Genomic DNA, 20,200 nt, shown 5'->3' with positions numbered 1-20,200 from the left:
GTAATGTGGGTTGATAGTTATTTGCTCTCAGGGCTTGAAATATGTCCTTTCATGCTTTCCTAGATTTTAGGGTCTGTGCTGAGAGGTTTGGTGTAATTCTGATGAGTTTGGCACTGCTCTCTTGTAGCCTTCAGTATTCTTTCTTTATTCTGTGCTCTGGATATTTTACTTACAAAGTGGTGTGGAGACGTTCTTTTCTAGCCCTATCTATTTGGAGTTCTAAATGCCTCTTGTTCTTATAGGTCCATATTTTCCCCTACATTTGGGGAATTTTCTACTATAATTACATTTAATAGATTTTTCTGTTCCTTTAGTTTGTTTTTCAGCTTCTTCTTTTTCTCCAAGGATTCTTAGTTTGGTCCCTTAATCATGTCCCAGAATTTCTGAAAGTTAGTGCCATGATTGCCTTTTTTTCTTTATTGCTGCCTAAGTGTAATAATTGCCATCTGTTTTCAGTTGCTGATATTCTTTCTCTCTTCTACTTGATCTAGTCAATTGGTGATGCTTTGCACTGAGTATTTTAATTTGATTTATTGAGCTTTTCATTTTCAAGATTTCCTTTTTTTTCAGAATCTCTCTTTGCTGTATTTCTAGTCCAAGTCTTTTTTTTTTTTTTTTTTTTTTTTTTGGTACTGGGGTTTGAACTTGGGCTTCATACTTGTAGGAAGGTGCTCTACCATTTGAGCCACACCCACAGCCAACCCCTGTCCAAGTCTTAAATTGACTTCTTTTCTTCACTTACTTATTTTATTCTTCTTTGAGGTCATTGATCTTCTGTAAAACTAGATTTTTTAAATTCTTTGGCATTTTAACCATTTCAATATCTCTGGATTCAGTTTTTGAGGAACTTCACATTGCTTTGCTCTTTCATATTTCTTGTGTTTCTATATTGCATTTTATGCATCTGTTGGGATGGATACCTCTTCTGGTTTTTTATCTTCTTAGTGGGCAGTCTTCTCTTGAGGTCTCAATCCCCACTACCACTTAGAGGAGAGAAAGCTGACCACTAAAACAATAACAACAATTCAAGAATAAAACAGATATTTAAACATAGTTTTAAAACAATTGGAAATATTAACTGTATCCCCAATAAGAAAAGAAAAGAAAGGAGCCAGAATACTTAAAGGATAAATTAGAAATTTGAAAAATAGGAGAGGTAAAAGTAATAAAAAGAAAGGAGATAGGGAAAGAAGAAAAGAGAGAAGGAAGACAGTAAAGAGAGAAAAACCATATGGGATCAGGATATAAAAATAATAGTTTGGGCAAACAAATACAGAACAAGAGGAAACTATTTTTAAAAGTCAATGTTTCTTTCTTACTAAGGATATAGAGGATGTAGATGCTTTTTCCCTCCTCAGGATTGTCATTTTGCAGTATACTTGGTGCAGAGGGCAAGGATTGTTGAGTCCTTTTCTCTCCAAAGTCCAAACAAAGTAGATCAGAAAAAGCTGTTTTCGGCAGAAGAGATGCTGCTATGACAGCTACTAGGCTGAATTCCTTCCAGTGCTTAAACTGTGGGCCCAGCAACACAGAACATGCTAGAGCACCTTCAAATGGCTCCCACCAACTGAGCCTCAGGAACACCAGGTCATTGACCCCTGTACTGGAGGCACTCTGCCAGTGCAGGGCATGAGTATGGCAGATGCCTGAGCCAGCAGCTCTTTTTCCCCCTCAAGTGTCTCTGTGGCTCTGAGACTGTAGTAACCTGTGCTGTGAATCATGGCACTGAGTGATCTTGTATACCTGGCCATAGTCTTGCTCTTCTTCCTAAAGTTTGGGCTGCAGTTCCCAGCTATCCAATAACCTCTGCTTCTCTCTACAGTGGATCCACACTTCCTAACATGTAGTCCTCTGTCTACAAGTCTGTGTCCAAGTTCCAGTTAGTTTCCTGTACCCACACTGATTCTTGGGGCAGTGTTCACTCAGCCAGTGTAGAGGGGGAGGTCTTTGGGGCTTGGGGATATAAAAATGCAAGGCTTCTGCTATTCCAGGCCAGAATATTTGACTGTAAGATCATTAACCTCAGCACCAGTGAGCAAGCCACGAAGTGCAGGGGCCCCTGTTCTAGCTCTGCTTACTGCATAGGTGACAAAGCTCTGTTAGAATACATTTTTGCAAAGTGCCATATTGTACCCTGTGGAGATTGCTGAGGTTTTCCTTTTCAAATTTGGTTAAAATCCCACTGAGGGGGATTCTCCCCATTCCCTACCATTTTGTCTAGCACCAAATGATAAGATCCATAAAGTTCAGTATTCCTGGATTTCACCTGGTGTCTGTCTCCTATTTACTTTTGCACTTCCCTACCTCTCCATGCCTCCCACCCTTCCCTGCAGTCTCATACCTGATGCTTTGTTTAGACTCCTGGAGACACAGGAGAGTGCTGGTGTCTCTAATCCACCAGCTTCCCAACTTGTGTTTGGTCTGTGTTTCTTCTGTCACTTCAGTGGAATTTGGGGAAAGATAAGAAATACCTAGAATCAGTCAGTCACCTTGAAACACAATAATGTAATCTTAAGATTGGAAGGAAGAACCTTCCCAATTCATTAACAACTCCCCTCTCCTTCCCTCTCCTCTCCTCTCTTATCCTTCTTTCCTTCTGCTTCCTCTTCTGTGTTTAACTTCTTTTTCAGGTTGTGTTTCCAAAAGTACTTTTCGATAGACTCTCTTGTCTACCAGAGTGACATGAAAATTAGCGATGAGCTCTCTCACCCCAAAGAGATCCTGCACATTTAAGATTTCTCATTGGGCACCAGATGCATTGGATCATCTGGTCAGTCTTTCAAGGTTAGAAGACTTGCTTAAGGTTCTCTTGATTTATGGCAACCAAGCAAGTAAAAATTATGACCAAGTTTATAACTAAAGTCTAAATGATCTCAAGTGTGTATATTGACATCTTTTAAATTGGGGCACCTGATTTTTACATTAAGAAAATGAAGAAAAAGCAATCCTGTATATGGTTTCATTTAGAAAAACTTATTCAAAACACATGCCATACAGGTGTTTTGGTAATTAACTGAAAATAAATACAAACTTGTTTTGCTTACACTTTTAAAGGTAATTCTAGATGATTTTCTGCAGTGGAAAAGTTCTGGCAGTTCTTATTTGTTGTAGTACTAATGTAAAATATGAAGCAAAGATAGTTATTATTTTTTATTAATTAGTTCTAGCTTAACTCAGTGGTGGTCAAGGAATGTGCTATATGATATTAATCTCTTAAAATTTGTCAAGTCTTGCCTTGTGACCCAGCACGTGATCAATTTTGGTAAATGATCCACATGCATCTATTCTGTTGTCATTGTGTGCTGTGTTGTATATATGCATATGTGAATTAAGTAGGGCTTATTAAAAATGTTTAATCTAAAGATCTATGTCTTTGCTTATTCTTCTTTTCTTTCCTACTAGTCATTGAGACAGGTGGTTGTGTGAATCTGTCTTCTGCTCTTAGTTGTCAATTTTTGGTTCACATACTTAAAAAGTATAATTAAATCAAACTTAGACTTATTTTGGCTTCCTCGTGGATTCTTATATCATATGTCCTACTTTAAAATTGAATATCAGCTTTCTTTTGGTTAATTTTTTCATGGTATATCTTTTTCCTTCTTATTACTTCTAAATTTCTTCTTTCCTTATGTTTAAAGAATATCTGTTATAAGTAGCAACTAGTGGTATCTTTAATCCAGTTTGAGAACATTTGCCTTTTAATTGTAACAATTACTTTTAATGTAATTACTGATGCATTTGTGTTTATGCTTATCATCTGAATTATCTATTTTTGGTTTGTCTTGCTTGCTTCATACTCCTTTTTTACCTTCTTTATATCTTTTGAGGTTAACTAAGTTAGAAATCCTTCATTATTCTATCCCCTCTTTTTTAGCTTGTTAATTGTACATTTTTAAGCTGTGTTTTAGTGAATTTCCTAATGAATACAACATCCTGCCAGGACTTATTATAACCTTGTATAATAATTGTACATTTACACTTCTGGACAATGCGAGGACCTGGAAAAACGTTAACTTCCTATACATCATCCTTTGTATAGTTTATCAATCATTTTAATCCTATATATTTCATTCCCTTGAAGACACCATAATTACTGTTTCATAAAGGCAACAATCATTTATATATACCTACACTTTTACTTTTCTTGTTGTATTTTATTCCTTCCTGAATTTCTGTCTTTCCATTTTCAATCATTTTCCTCTGCTAATAGAATTCACTTTAGTACTTATTTTAGGGAAGATATGATCACTTGCTTTTTGTTTATTTGTAAATATCTTTATTTTATCTTCACTTTGGGAGGTATTTTTGCAGAGTGTAAAATTCTAGGAGCAGCTAGAAAATATCTCAGTGCATTTATTTCCATTGATACTGGCACCTTAATTCTTACACGTACCTTTAAACCTATCTACACTTTGCCCTTTAGGTATGTTTCCGCTTTTGTTTTCCATTTTCCTTTCTTTTTGGCATGTAGCAGTTGTACTACAATGTACTCAGGTGTGGCTTTCTTTGACTCAATGTTTTTCACTTTGGAAACTTTACCCTTATTTATTCAGTTGTTTATGTCCTATTTTTCTCTGCTGTACTCACTGGAACTCCAATTATATACACCTTTACAGCAGTCCTATATTGCACTTATAATGTTTTCAATATTTCCATCCCTCCCCCTTTTTTTTCCTTTGGCAGTACTGGGATTTGAACTCAGGGCCTCACACTTGCTAGGTAGGTGCTCTACCACTTGAGCCACTCTGCCAGCCCATTTCCATCCTTTTTATTCACCAAATTTTAGCATACATGCTCTCTTGTATTTCCTCCAGATCAGCAGTCCTCACGTCACTTTCCAACATTCTGTTTTACCTGCTTAACCTTCTTAATTTTTAATTCTTATGTTTTCTTAGATCCATAATTCCTACTTGATTCTTGGTTTTTCAAGTCCTAGCTCTTAAAGAATATCTAAATTCTTCACCATGTCATATCTTCTTAAGTATATTAGTCATATCTCTTTTATCCAGCTAGTTATTTCCAGTGAGTCATCGACGAATCTGTGTGTTGTTCCTGTCTTGTTCTGTGTCATATCTCTTTGTTTAATTCATGTTAAATGTCGTCTTTTTAACCTATCATGACTCTGCATGTTGCTGCTGCTCTCCATGGACCTAGCAGCCAAATAGAATGTTGGCAAATTACCTTCCTCTAGTTATGGGAACTTCAGTGAAGATTTTGTAATGCTCAATCTCGTCCTAATTGGACACCAGGATTCCCAATTTAGCACTTGAGAGTTTTAGTTAGATGTCTCCCTCTTGAATGTTTCTGAACTCTAATTTCTGTCTCCATAGGACTGCGAGACTATGAAAAATCTTTTCCAGTCTTTCATTGGCTTTCTAACTATCTTCTTATAGTCTTGTTTTACATGATTAAATAATTTAGTGAATAATTTCCATATTTCAGTTGAATGGTTTTTATGGCTGTTTTTCATTTTATTAACCAGATTTGAGACTTTGTATCATTTAAATAGTTATTCACAATTGGAATAGTCATAAGACTATAAGATTTAACATTGGAAGAGCCTGGGACATTACCATGTGCTGGCTGACCTCCTGTGCACTGCAGCATAACATGCATGGTCTGTTTGGATATCGGAGCCAGGAGTTCCTCATTTCCTGAAACAATCCATTCTGATGGATAACTCTGTTTTAAAAGTCCCTGTGTTGAACTAAAATATGCCTCCTTGAAACTTAAACTCGTTTACTAGTTGTTTCAAGTTTTCCTTCTGGAATTAGTCAAAACAAGAGAACATTTCAGATAGCGATACTTAAAGCAAATCTAAGTGCCATCCCTGTCTCTCGCACTTTTTTTTCAAAGCATTGAACATAAATTACTAACCTTGGGTTCAGAATCATAAAGAAGGACATCTATTTAGTAATGACTAAAGCACGAACTTTATACCATATGACATTTTGAAGACAGAAATCTTTTTGTAATTACTGTGAATCATATTCTTACATAGAAAAAAGTAAGAATACTGCCATCTATTTTCAGACATAATGCTATATAACACTAGTGGGATATAGAAAAAAACAATCTTCAGTTGCCAAGATGCAGGTGAAATCCAGGGGTGTGAGTTTTTGTTCTCTGTCAATTCTTGTTTTTTAAAGCCTGTGGTGAATGAATTATAATGACAATAACTGTGTTGCAGCTAATTATTGAGTACTTGGTATGTGTGATTCACATATCTCGTCTTTACTTTTGGTCTGACTTCCACTCAGTAAGAACTCTCCAACCCCTTTTTGTATATTTTGTGATCTAAGTAGAGCACTGAGGTTGAAGAAGGTGCTATCAATGATTACACCAGACGACAGACATGAGCAGGAAGTATCTTGGTCGACTGCCACTTAGAGTCAGCCATTCTTCCTCAAGCTCGATTTCTCCCTGCTAATATTATTATCCAGAAGTTTATGTCCACATGACAAATTGCTTCCAGCACTCTAAGTGGTCTTCTTTAGAGGTCTTCATTTCCTGCCCTGCCCATGGTTTAAGCTCCCACCTATGTCCTACCCCTTCCTTCACATTCATGACTACACAATGCAGTTCTGAATGCAAAAATAGCCATTTTGAGGCTGGTGGAGTGGCTCAAGCAGTAGAGTACCTGTCTAGCAAGTGCAAAGCTTGAGTTCAAACCCCTGTACCACCAAAAAAAAAGTCACTTTTTACATAACCTGTCAGAAGTGAAGAAAATCAATTTGTCTTACTCTGTCCTTCTTCAGATAAACTGGGGAGAATTGGGGTGTGGAAGGCTAGAATGCTTACCCTCAGACAGACCCGTATTGGCACAAAAGCTGTTTTTAAGATATGAGAAAATGTGGGATTTAAAGTGTCAGAGCTCTTGTGACTATAACTCAAACTTTGAGAGCCTAGTGAAAAGACAGAGTGGGGAGCACCTAGTGCTTTAATGATTTTACAGAAATCCCATGATCCCTACGGAATGCCCTTCCTCCTTATTGTAAGCCAAGTTCCTCAGCTGTGGCTAGGCACACTAGTGTGATGTGGAGTTTCACTTCAACCTGAGTGGTCTGGGATGCGACCTGGCTTTGGCATTTCTAAAAGTTCCCCAAGTGGTTCAAATGTGCATTTAACTTGAGAATCATTGTGCTAAAAGTACTGTAACACAGGGCCAAAAAAAAAGGTGGTGTGGGATTTTCTAGGTTGAAGACTTATGATTGCGTGTGGTAGCACAAGGAAAGTCTGCTGACCACTGAGCAGTGTACACAGGAGGGTCCCCAGGCCACAAGGTCAGCACATCACTCCAAGATGTCTGGACAATGCTAAAGGACACTTTCAGAGCCTTCCAGTCAAATCAAGTGTGGAAAGGAACTTAATTTTCCCCCCAAATGTGATCTTTTAACCACAGTTTGACATGAATCCCTTTCATAAAATAAAGTCCTTAGTGAGTTTGTCCATTTTGCATTATTTCATACTCTAGAAATTGCATTAAAGCAATGATTAGGCAAACTGGAGAAAATGTGGGCATCTGCCTTGTTTTGATATAGGAGAAAACGGATTAAGAAATACTGTGTTCCTCTCAACTTCTGCCTTTTTATTTAAAAAAAAAGAGTTGGAGGCCATTCCCATTGATTGTGTCTCTAAGGAGCAAGTTTATGCAACTGATTTTTCTCTAGGAGTAATATTGGATGGTGATCATGCCAGAATGCCTCATCTCATATGCTGTCTCTTATGATTTGTGCATTGCCATGATCATCAGTCAGGCTACCTGTGCCAGCTCTAGGATGGGCTGAGAAGAACACTTTTCTCACTTTAATATCAAATGCTCTTTTTCTTAATAACCTCACATCATTATGTCATTTGCTCTGGTTTTTTTTTTTGTTTTGTTTTGTTTTGTTTTCATTTGTTCCATTTTTTCCAGAGTAAATGATGTCCCAAAAAAGATAACTGCCAAATTATGATCATGACCCCTTGGTCAGGCATTCTTGATTCTCCCTGCTAGGATGAAGTGAGTGTCACATGCTCTGGCAGCTCAGTGATCATGCCACTGCCAGGTCTCTAACACTGCCAGAAAGCTGTACAGCAGTCAGGCTTCAGCTCTGAAAGTTGACAGTTTCCTCACGCTCCTCCCTCTGTGGAGTATATTAGGTTGAGCTTGTGCGCATGACTTCAGTTCATAAAAAGTTTACAAGTGCACCTGGAATGCTTAGCATTTGATTGTTACATAAATAAGTATTTGAGAACATATGTAAACTTGACAGTGTTCGTACCAGATGTTCCAGTAACACAGTCATATACTTTGATGGCAGTGGCTCTTTATCTACTAACTTTCAGATAAGCACATACGAACTTTCTCCAGAGTGCCGATCGTCTGATTGTGGCATCCACATTACATCTACTGTGTTCAGTACATAGGGGTGCAAATAACTTGGACCTAATGCACAAAGTCATGTTTACATATTCTCCTTCAGTGCAAGACATTTTGCCTTCTAACTGTTTATGACACATGAAGAAGGAGAATCTTCTGTGGATGTAAGTATGTTCTCTAGTCTCAGTAGAAATGTTCCAGTCATGCAGTACCCAAGTATTTTCTTGCTCTTTTGAACCAAGATTCTGTGTGTACTAGACAGAAATCTTGCCTTTCTCAGGTCTTCTCCATCCCTTCACCATAGCTGACTGTATCTTTCTGGGTTTGGGGTTTTTTTTTTTTTGGTGAGGTGGGGGGAGAAACTCTTAAATTTTTATTTTTAATTGAAAGTAATAGTTGTATAGATTTAAGGAAAATGTATTTATACATTGTAGAATGATTAAATCAAACTAGCTAAATATCCATCACATCATATACATTTTGTGGTAAATTATAGAAGCCTTTGGCATTCTAGAGCAGTTCTCATTTCTTCAGAGTTTTGTTTTACAATGTTCTCTCAGCATGAAGAATCTGATGCACAGACATAGAATGCTCACCATCTTCTCTCTACCCATGTTCACCCATGTTGACATTTTCCCAATTCGCTTTATTGGATGTGTGCTTGTCACTCACTTTTCTCTCTCTGCATACATGTATGTGAGTATACAGTGTACATATGTGCATATAATGTATACATGCATGTGTGATCACATGTGAAAATGTTCTTTTGAGCCTTACATTTTAGTCTCTTTAATTGCCCTTCAATCTAGAACATTTGTATGATGCTTTTCTTTATCTTTTATAACACTGACACCTTTGAAAATTATTATTCCACTTTAAAAATGAAAAGCTCTTTGTTTTGGTTTTGTGTGATGTCCCCTAATGGAGAGATGGAAGTTATGTGTCCTGTTCAAGGACAAAATAAGTGAGGTTGAGTTTGTGGTCCACTCAAGCTGTCTTGTCTCAATGGTGATGTTAACCTTGACAACTCTGTCAGAGTACTACCTTGTTTCTCTGCTGTGTGGTTATCAGTTTTTCTCTTGCAACTAACTAGAAATCTATGGAGAAACAGCTTATATAAATATAATAAAGCCAAGCTTTATAAATGACTTGAATTAGACTTTTAACAATGATTTTATTGGCCACAGTCATAGTAGAAGAGAAAGTCTTTTCCCTCCATCGCTGTCACCACAGTGCTCCCTTTTCTCACACCCAGCTTGCTCTGGACCACTTTGGTACTTAGGCCCGTGGTGGCGTCCACCCAGGCTTTACTTCCTCACCATCCCCAGCCTAGGCCTCACTTTTGGAATTACTGTTCTCTGCAGGGGGCCCTACTGAGGCAGTTTCAGGGTAGACAACACAGTGGCCCCACAGTTTACTGAGAGAGGTAACCTTTTGGTGGAAAAGACCAAATATGGTCAAGAATGGAAGCCAGGTCAGCAGCAGAAACTCAATTTTTACACTCAGAATGGGAGGTGAGGGCAGTCAATTGAGAGGTTCAAAGCCAAAAATTCAGACTGGGAAATGTGGTATGGTTTGTGTCACGGCGAGAGCTTCAGGGACTGTGCTGAGGCTGAAGAATGCCTGTTCCGTGTGAAAATCGCTTTGTAGCAAAGAAGCAACCATGATAGACCAAAAGAGCCTATCCCGCCCTGTGTAGGCTTTGCGCACAATAGAAGGCTGTGGCTCAGACAGGGAAAGCAGGGTTCAGATGGGAGATGAGGATAAGATTAAGCACAGTGCTGGAGTTTGGATCCTGAATGTCCCTAAAGGCCCTTCTGTCAAAGGCGTGGTCCCCAGGGAGGCACCATTGGGAAGTGGTGGAGCCTAGTGATGGGATTTGGGTGATTATGAGTGTGACTTTGAAGGGGACTGTGAGAGCCTGGTCTTTCTTTCTCTCTCTTCCTTCCTGGACATGAGCTGAGCAGTTTTGTTCTGTAGTGTGCTTCCCACCATCACCACCCAGCACCCCTACCAGAAGAACCTCTAAAACTGTGAGCCAAAATAACGCTTTTCCCTTTGTAAATCTATTATCTCAGGTAGCTGACTGATGCACACACTAAGGAGTAGGAGGTGAAAAGGAGCAAAAAGCATGAAGGTAAATGATTTTTAACTTTCAGACTAGTCTGGGAATCATGCTTCAGGCTTGCAGTGCAGATGCACAGCACAGTTCTGGAGGGAAGAGAGCCGGTTAAATTCACTGCTTGAATTGTTTCCCATTGTGGGAAATATGTTTTATTTATATAGAATATTGTAAAAAATATTTTAGCAACAGACCGTATTGTAAACTTCAAGCTTACCTGCAAAATACACAAAAATCTTCATGAACTTAGTACGAAAAGACCTAATTAGCATTCTTACACAGCAAGCTGTAGGTTTACTGGAGACTTACTAAAGAGAAAAATACCAGCGCACCGGACTAGCACATCAATCATTTGAGATTGTCTGACACTCTTGGAGAGGATAGCCTGGTTCAAAAAGCACGATGCTGTCTTAAGGCTGGGGACTCAGGTCAGAACACAGTAAGAACAAAACATGAGCTGTTTTGTGGGGAACTGGCTGATAAGGTGATGCAAAGTGCACACATGTTAAGGTTTACTGTTCCAATATTGCCTTTACCCAGCTTGCCATGTTGGCCCTCAAGGTCTGTTTCTGTGTTTGTTTTCCTTCATGCTAATTTTTTGTTTTTAGTTTAATATAGTTGTATTTCGAGTCGTGTGGTTAGTACCTGAAAAAAATGACAGAATTTCCTATGAAAGTTGAAAAATAAACTGTAAATGGTCTTTGTTAAAAATATGCATAGAATTCTGTGTATGTGATCTTTAGTAGACTTTGTAAATGGTCCAAAGTACTTTAACCAGCAATTTATAATCTCCTGTATACTTTTCTCAAAATTCCTCAAACCCTGACATGGGGTGTGGGGGGGGTTGTTGTGGCAAATAGAAAGATGGTGGATCTCAAGTCAGTTTTAAACCCTCTAAAGTGGTAATTGAATGTAAAAGGGGGTAATCAGAAACTGAAAACGTAAGTGCTCTGAAAGAGTTAAGTTTGTAGTTATAGAGTACCTGTGGGTATATGGTTAGTGCCATGAGAAATAGTTCTGTGATCCTAAGGCCATCGTCATTGTTTCTATTTAATAGTATTGAATACTTTGTGAGTGCAAGGAATGTTGCTAAAATTATTGGAGACATTTACACACCCTAGAAAAGAATTATTGTGCATGCTTTAAAGATATTTAAAAGGAAGCATCATATATCATAGAATCAACAGCATACCACCTGACTAGGAGATATCAGCATACATTATAAACCTTTATGCTCTTTCCGTAGCTTTCTCGCACACATGGTTTGTGACGTGGAAGTCCCAGGGTGCGCATCAGACCATGTTGAGGTTTCCCCGTCTGCTCTCATATGGAGATATTAAAAGTGTCCCTCTGTGAGTATTTGCTTCTGTTTTCAGTTCTAGGGCATCATTATAGCATAAAATAAGCAGAATTACAAATTTGATAATGTCTCTGTAACTGCATTTCATTCGTTATGTGTATCACAGACAGTGAGAGTGAGTCTGTCTAATTCAGCTGCTTCTGTTGTTTTAACCATCAAAATAGCTTCGTAGAGATGAACTTTGAAGAACGGCTTAAACGTACTCTTTTTTCCTTTCTTCTCAGGTTAGTGTCACTTCAAAAATGAAAGTAGGCACTCTTACTGGGACATCAGGAGCAATGATGGGTATAAACAGCTCAGAGTATACTTAACTATAGAAATCCTTTCTAAGGCACACAGGGAGGGATTGACAACCAGATTTGGCATTTTAAATATTTTTTACCCCAGGCAAAGGCTTTAGGGTGTTTTCTTGGAATTAGAGAATTTAGAGATGAAAAGGGTGCCATTTATTATTTTCTCTCTGTGTCAGCTCAGGGCTTCTCTGTGCAATCTTGTTCATAATACAGGGGCTTCTGTTCTCAGCATCTCACATGTGGAAAGATGTTCTCATGGAGGGTATTGCAGACTCTTAGAATATGTGCACCCAAGGTTCTGGCTAAATAATAGCCTGACAAAATCAGCTGAGGAGGTTTACTGGAAGAGGGCTTGGATTTACAATCAGAAATAGTGAGTTCCAGTAAGCAATCTACAATATAATTTGTACATGGCCTTGGATACTCTACTTCCTCATGTGAAATGGGAGAGGTTCAGCTAGGGTAGCAGAGTCAGTCAGTTAGACAATCAGATAAATACATCATGTGATCAAGTCAGTCATATCAATAGATCAGTTAAGTCAGAATATTGAAGCTATTGTATAAGACCATAGCCACAGCAAACTAGATTGTTGTGTCTGGGAACCTCAGTATCTGCCTTCTTAGTATTTGGCTAAGTAAGGGCAACTTAAAAGATATTTCTGTCTGACACGGTAGTATTGTACCACCTTGCCACACGATTGTCTTCAGAATTTAACTACGGTTTTCCTGTTACTGTGGTCATGGAGTAAAACTTTTAAATTATTAACTTTCACAATCCGTTTGCTAGCGAGGTTAGCCAGGCCCAAAAATCGTGTGTTCTCCCTCATATGCAGATTTTACATCAAGGGCAAACACAGCAAGGCGATTGAATTTTGATCACATGATGAAGCAAGAGCACACAAAGGAAGTATGACGATAGGTAGGTAACCCAAAAAAACAAGATAGCATTTGATGTCCTCAATGCAAAGGAACTAATGCAGAAACTTTAAAACAACAGAGGCCAATAGGAGAAGGGGACCAGGAACTAGAGAAAAGATTAGTTCGACAAGAATCAATTTAGAATGTAACATATATGTACAGGAAAGCAATGCGAGTAAACTCCCTGTACAGCTGTCCTTACTTAACGAGCAAAAACCCTTGGTCCTCCTTATTAATGTTTATACTCTCTCTTCAACAAAATTAGAGATAAGGGCAAAACAGTTTCTGCTTGGAAGCGAGGGGATGGGGGGAAGAGGCAGGGGGCAGGGGGGGAGAGGGAGGGGGGAAGAAGGAGGGGGTGGGGGGAAGGGAGGAGTAATGACCCAAACATTGTATCCACATATAAATAAAAGAAATTTTTTAAAAAAGAAAATAACTGATCTTCTGTTCAAATGATGACTGTATTCTCATTCCTCTGAGAAAACAATATTCAGCCAGTTATGGTGGCACATGCCCGTAATCCCAGCAGTCAGGAGGCTGAGGCCGTCCTCTATCGTAAGAGGCCTGTCTGATCTATATGGCAAGACAATCTCAAAAAAAATGAATAAACCAACAAACAGAAAACCAGAATATTCAAGGGAAAAATAAGTAGCCATTTGCTATGGCTTGAAAAATAAGTGGTCACTTGCTATGGTTCAAACCTGGAAGAGCCTTCTAAGTTTTGGAGGTTGGCGCTTAGTGTGGCCATCAGCCTCCAAAATTCTCTTAAGTTATTCAGCCTCAAGTAGTTCACTACAGTAATGACAAACAGAATAATGCATCCTTAAACTCTCTTTTTTTCTTACATAAGAGCTCACTGATTTGAACAATTCATGCTCTGCCCAAACTGATAGAAGATCTTACTATATCAACAGGTTATTTCTGATTCCCAAATATAACCTCAGGCATAACAGTGAAAAATGCACAGGATTTGAAGTCAAGTAATCTGGCTCCCAGAATCTGTTCTGTCACACTGTATACAGTCTTAAACTTCTAATTGTTCTACTTAAATTTTTTTGACTTTATGATGATGGAAAAGCTATGTGTGTTCAGTAGAACCTATACTTCAAATGTGAATTTTGATCTTACCCCAGGCCGTGAATATGCAGTGTAATATTCTCTTGTAGTTCTGGACAGTGGTGCCAGGCCTCAGCGCCCATCATCCTACCATGGTGAGGGAGGCCACCTGCTCTCTAGGGTGCCATGTTCTAAGCTGTGAGGTGGACTAAGTGCATTTTCAACCTGAGGCGTTTTCACCTTAACATTCATTGATCAGGACTCAGCCTCAACTTAAATAAAGGAGCCTCTATAAGATTTGGCTGATTCCTTTAGCATCTCTGAGCCTCGGTTTCTTTAAGAAGGTGGTAGCAGAGCTTCTGCCAGTATCTAATAGAATAATGAATGCTAATCCTAAAGGTTAGTTTACCTTAGCACTCACTCACAAAAACAATCTAAAATATCTTACATTTAGCAAGTTGTTTATTTCCATCTGAATGCATTCAGATATCATTATACCCCTACAGAAAGTTTTTTTGTTTTTGTTTTTTTGCCATGCTAGGAACTGACCTCAGGGTCTCATGCTTATTAGGCAAGTGAACTACTACTTGAGCCACCCCCCTAGTCCTTTTGCTTTCAGTTTTCTTGTACAGAATTGGGTCTTGTGCTCACTCTACCTGTGCTGGGCTCACCTTGATCTCCCTATCTCTGACTCCTAAGTAGCTGGGGTTACAGGCATGTGCTGCCATGCCTGGCCAGGAAGTTTTATTACATCAAAGGTGAAAGGAAGGAAGAGCACCCCACCCCAGTGCTGAGAATGGAAAAGCCAGACAGTGCTTCATTTGTAATTCTTCATCAGAGATGGGGCCCCACTATGTCACCACCTTCATAAGAGGAGGACATTCCCTTTCTGGGTGCTCTCAACTGCGCAACAAAGAGAAATCCAGATTCCCCCCATCACCTCACTCTTGTACTATTTCCCCAAATGTTATTTTTTTAAACATATAAACCATTCAAAATATATATATCTTACAACTATTGATGTAGTTCCTCATCAAGCTGTGTACCCATTTATGTATCAGAAGACTGCTTTGCAAGTGTGAATCCCAGTGGATGTTTAGTTGAAATGCTGCGAGGGAAGAAAGGAAAAGAAAAAGAAAAACCTCCATTATGAGTATGAGATAATTACTTTTCAAAAATTCTTGCAGCCCCAATCTAAGGAGGGGCCATGAGGTTTAATTGTGGGTGTGCTATTTACAGATTAATTAGGACATTTAACTTCATTTTTTATACCACAGAATTAATCCCATAAAAATTAGTGATCTCGAAGGAGTCAGTTGTCAACTCTGACAGGATCTCTTTGCCATCATCTATTAACATGCTGCTTTTATCTTGTCTTGCCTGTGTCATATTTTATGGATTTTTTCATAAACACTGCCTATACTTCATAAATGTCTCAATTTTCTAGTCTATTAACATTACTTCAAAAGCAATTGATAAAAGAGTCGGGCATGCATGAAATAATACACCAATAACGTGAGTGCTGGAGGCGAGAACAGTGGGTAGGATCCGCACAGCTTGTGAGCTGAAACAATGAAAGGGTGTTTTATCTACTACAATAAAGAAACAAATGATCATTTTTGATAGTAGAAAAAAGATTGCTAGTAATTGGGCCGATAAAAAATGGGTTACACAGAAAACACAGCACATTCTGAAAATGAGAAAATAAACATCCCCAAGTAGCTATTTACATTAGGAGGGAGCCTTTTCCCTCTGGTTACTAACCATGTGAGATTCAGCTTGATTTGGCTTAGTTCTAGGACAATAGTTTTATTCCATAAATAAGTGATATTTCCTTTTTATGCATATATTTTAATAAACCTGTAGCATGTATAGTATATGAATTGACTATAATGAATGTTAAAATTCATTTTTTATCTTTATAATTTTATTAATTTAGGCCTTGAAATTGATTTAATTTTTCTTTTAATGTATAGATGGTATGTTATAGCATCGTACTTATATTTTAAAGCCTTGATGTAAGATCTCACTTAATACAATGAAAGAGACTCTTATCTGGATTCCTATCACAAGTTTAATTTAACAAACTGACTTTTTAAAACACAATTATGTGTTTAAATCAAAAAAAGAGAAAGGGAATTAAGCAAAACAGAAGTAAAGGATAATTGGGGAGTCAGGGAAGACTTTCCCTCAAGAAGTAGCTATGTAAAGAACTGGGGAGATGCAGGAATGATGTGGGGGGAGTCATAGTGAGTTTGGAAGAAAATAGAGATAAAGTCAGAGAGAGGAGGGAGCAGGTGGTGATAAGAGATAAAGGTATTGATTTAACACATTTTCTGGGGGTAGAGATAACAGGTTGCCCATGTTTAATGAGTGAGAGGTAGGAATTACAGATGATAGGTAGGTTTTTGCCTTGGCCGTCTCATGAATAATAGTTCTATAAATAGAGATGAGGGAAAGTGAGGGAAATCAAGTTTTCTCAGAGGAAGGAAAGGAGTGACTAGGGTATATGAAATTTACAGTATCTAGTAGATATTTAAATAGCTGTATCAAATCATTACATGAGTCTGAAACTAAAGAGATATAAAATAGGTATATTTTTGGTATTCCTACATCATAAGTATAAATAGAAGATCATAGCATATAAAATATTAATTAAAATTTGGGAACTAAATAAAGTCACCTATAAAGAAAATATATAGAGGTGAAGAAGAGAGGGATCAAGTCCTGCAGTACTTTTAGTAACATCGGAAGTCTTCTTCTGTGGAGCTCTGTCTGTTAGAGATAAAGAAAGCCAAGACGGTATGACATCTCAGATGTGCAGAACATATTTCGAGAATGAGGGAGTACAGCAAACAGCTCCGAACAGAGTGAGATGAAGATGGAGAAGTGAGCTCGGGATTGACAAAATGAATCTCGAGAACTCAGACAAGCCTGGATTCAACAGATCAGTGGAGGCAAAAGGCTCATAGGTATTGTTCACAGTGGAGGTGGAGCAGAGATGGTGAATGTGGACTTCATTTTCATGATCTTGCTGTAAAGGGGAACAGAAGCATTGCAGTTGACAGAGGAAATGGGTACAAGAAGAAAAGATTGTTCTTAGTTGGGAGCTGTTGTAGAATATTTTTATGTCATAAAGTATAATCTATTAGGATGAAACTGAACACACAGGACAGTGAACTGGTGATTTCAGAAGACAAGTTTTTGTGTTGGTAAGATGGGTGAGAACTTGAAGTGAGTCCTCTTAACGAGGAGGCTGGTTCTATTGAGAAGTAGGTGCAGCATTTGGGCTCAGTGGCTCATAGATTTGGTACTGGAAAGATCAAACAAGACGCCAGGTCATCCATCTAGATATGGAATGGTTGTCAGGGGAATGAGAAAGTTAAACTAGGGAAATGTAGTGGGGCTGGCCAGCAATAAAGCCTGCTCAGAATTTGTAATCAAATGTAATGTGATGTCTGTCTGCACAGCTTACATGTTTTTCTTTGGCAACATTCAGCATGTTGGTTAGGCTCACAAAGTAGCTAGAGAATGGGGTGCAGATTTGGGGATTTTGACAAGAAAACAATACTACATACAGCACAAAGCAAGAGAATTAAGGCTAGCATTTATATTTTTTCTTTTTTTTTTTCTGGTGGTACTGGGGTTTGAACTCAGGGCCTCACCCTTGCTAAGCCAGGTGCTCTACCACTTGAACCACTCCACCAGCCAGCAAGGGAGTTAGATACATGGTTAAAGTGACAGAGCCTGGAATGCAAGCTAGGTGAGGATGGAGGGAGCATGATGGGGTGCAGGGGGCAAGTAGCAGGGTCAATAAATTGGAAGTATGAATGAGGTTTACACAATTTAGAGGAAGGATCCTAGCTAAGTATGCTCCAAAATTACCAGGCAGTGGTTGCAAATGTTTCAAATCAGGATTTTATAATTGTGTGGTTATTGGTGATGAAAAGATCTATCAGTGTTTTTCAAACTTTTTGGACCGAATATATTAAGCATTATAACTTTCAAGACATCTCAGCACACAGGTACATAAATAAGTAATTGAAAGAAAATTTTAAGAAGCATTGTCTCCCTATTTCATATATTAAAATCTGATTCACCTAAGAGCATGGCACTGGTGTTCGCTTGACATCTGGTGAGGGCCTTCTTTCTGCAGTGACAGTGCAGAGGACACCACAGAGGGCAAGAGCTCCGTTCACGTCTCTCTTCCTCTGCTTATAAAGCCACTGATACCATTGTGGAGGCTTCCTGTAATCCTAATTACCTCCCAAATCCTATTGGCATATGAATTTGTGGATTAAATTTCCAACACATGTATTTTGTTGTGCATGGATTATGTACCTAACGTGTGAAGCCACCAGGGGTGGCGACAGGGCAACTGCATGTCAGAAGACAGTGGAATCAGTGCAAAAGGAGTCTGAGAATGAGTATGGTGCCACAGTGGTAAGTACTTGATAATGTCAAGGAAGAGAAGTGGTAGCAGTCTAAGGATGGTTTGGGGCCTCTACAAGGTTGGAAGTTTTGAAAAACTAGAAAAGACCCATCAGCTCCAGGACCTAGAATGTGGGCAGTAGAAGAAAAACAACTTCCATTTCAAAGGACTCAGAGAAAGACACAGCCTTAGGACGGCTTGGTTTCACTGTGAGTTAAAAAGGGAGGGAAAGACTTTCTGAGACGTTCTGATTTGTAGAGGGTCCAGGGAAAGGCTTTAGGAGGTCATAGAAGTGTGTGAGATGAGGTCAAATGAAATAACTTGGAAGGCTTAGACTGAGACTCACTGGTGGATCTGGTGAGTCTTGATAATCATGTAGGGAAAGCAGGGTAGCCTTTTTTATCATACTAGCCTTCTTGTCAATCTTGGTCTCTTAGCTGATTTGCAGAGTTCTGTAGTAGCATTTTAGATGAGGAAGAATGGCCTCACTAAAGCAAAGCATTTCTGAGAACTTCCCTTCAATCCCGAAGTAGCTGGTATAGCAATAGCTAGGAAAACTGGAGTTGTGAGAAGAGACAGTGTCACTGAGCCTTATGAATTCACCAAGCTACAGGACCTTTGCATATGCCTCACTCTTCCCCTGAGACTAGCTAACTGTTTTTCTTCTCTCCAGTCTGTGCAGAGGTGTTGCTTCCTTAGAAAACCTTCCCTAACTCCCTGGCCACCCTGACCAGGCTCTTGTAGCACTATTCTTCACCCTCCCCATGTCACAGATATAGTCTTACACGTATCTGTAGAATTGTTTTATTAAGTCTGGCTCCTTTCCTAGGCTCCATGAAAAAAAGATCATATACATTTTTCCTCACTATTGTATCTGAAACACAGAGTAGGTGCTCAGCAAAAATAAATTTAATGAATTAGTGAAATTAGAGCCTCAGACATTGATAACGGGAAAAAGGCAAAGGAAGCTAAGCGGGAAATAGTGTTGAAGTTGCAAGGAGGGTTTCTTGCTCAATTAATAGATCTCCTTTTGAAAGACCTACCTCAGTCTCCAAGGACATGATCCAGCTGTTCCTGAAGGGACAATACTGAGAACTCAGTGTTTGTAAAGCAAGAAGAAAGGGGACACTACATAGGTGTGAAATGAAAATCTGGGGGAGCAACAAAAGTCTAGAGGCAATTTCAAAGGTAGTTTCTTCAAGCACCTAGTCCTGTCTGAGGAACTCACAACTGTACAGTTCTAGAAGTGTCTGGGGAGCAATGTGAGCCCAGGACAGAGCAGGTGATAAAACACAGGGAAAGGATAGGAAAGAGCATTCAGTATTTTGAAGTAGGGAATATTTGAAGTAGATTCAGGAACTGGGCACTTTTAGGAGTGTGGCCATGCCACAGATCCAGGCACTTAGTCAGAGAAGTGCAGAGTCAATCAAAGTTGGACCAAACAAGTGGACTGCCTGATATGGGGCTCTCTCCCCACTGAATAGGACTTAGAACCTAGAAGTTGGAATGCCATAGATCTTATGGGAACTGGGCTCTCCTCTAGCGTAGCAGGTGTCACCTACGACAAATATTGTAAGGCAGTAATTTAGAATTGGGTCATCTTGGACAAAAATCGACAAGGTTGAAAAATCACCACTAGGGAAGGTTTCATTCTGTT

General features: G+C 38.9%; 1 protein-coding gene across 1 annotated transcript in view; it reads left to right on the top strand.

The window, feature by feature from the left end:
- The window catches only part of Dph6 (diphthamine biosynthesis 6), a 178,705-nt gene extending 166,858 nt beyond the window's left edge, over positions 1-11,847 (top strand). The window contains exons 11-12 of the mRNA XM_074065605.1: positions 10,441-10,499; positions 11,731-11,847. Of these exons, the coding sequence (XP_073921706.1) occupies positions 10,441-10,452 (12 nt within the window). The 3' untranslated portion in view covers positions 10,453-10,499; positions 11,731-11,847. The remainder of the gene's footprint in view (positions 1-10,440; positions 10,500-11,730) is intronic.
- Positions 11,848-20,200: the final 8,353 nt, after the last annotated feature.

The sequence above is a fragment of the Castor canadensis genome, chromosome 2, assembly GCF_047511655.1.
Source record: "Castor canadensis chromosome 2, mCasCan1.hap1v2, whole genome shotgun sequence".
Classification (NCBI taxonomy): Eukaryota; Metazoa; Chordata; class Mammalia; order Rodentia; family Castoridae; genus Castor; species Castor canadensis.
The sequence above is the reverse complement of the archived record's forward strand: the minus strand, read 5'-3'. Positions and strand labels throughout refer to the sequence as shown.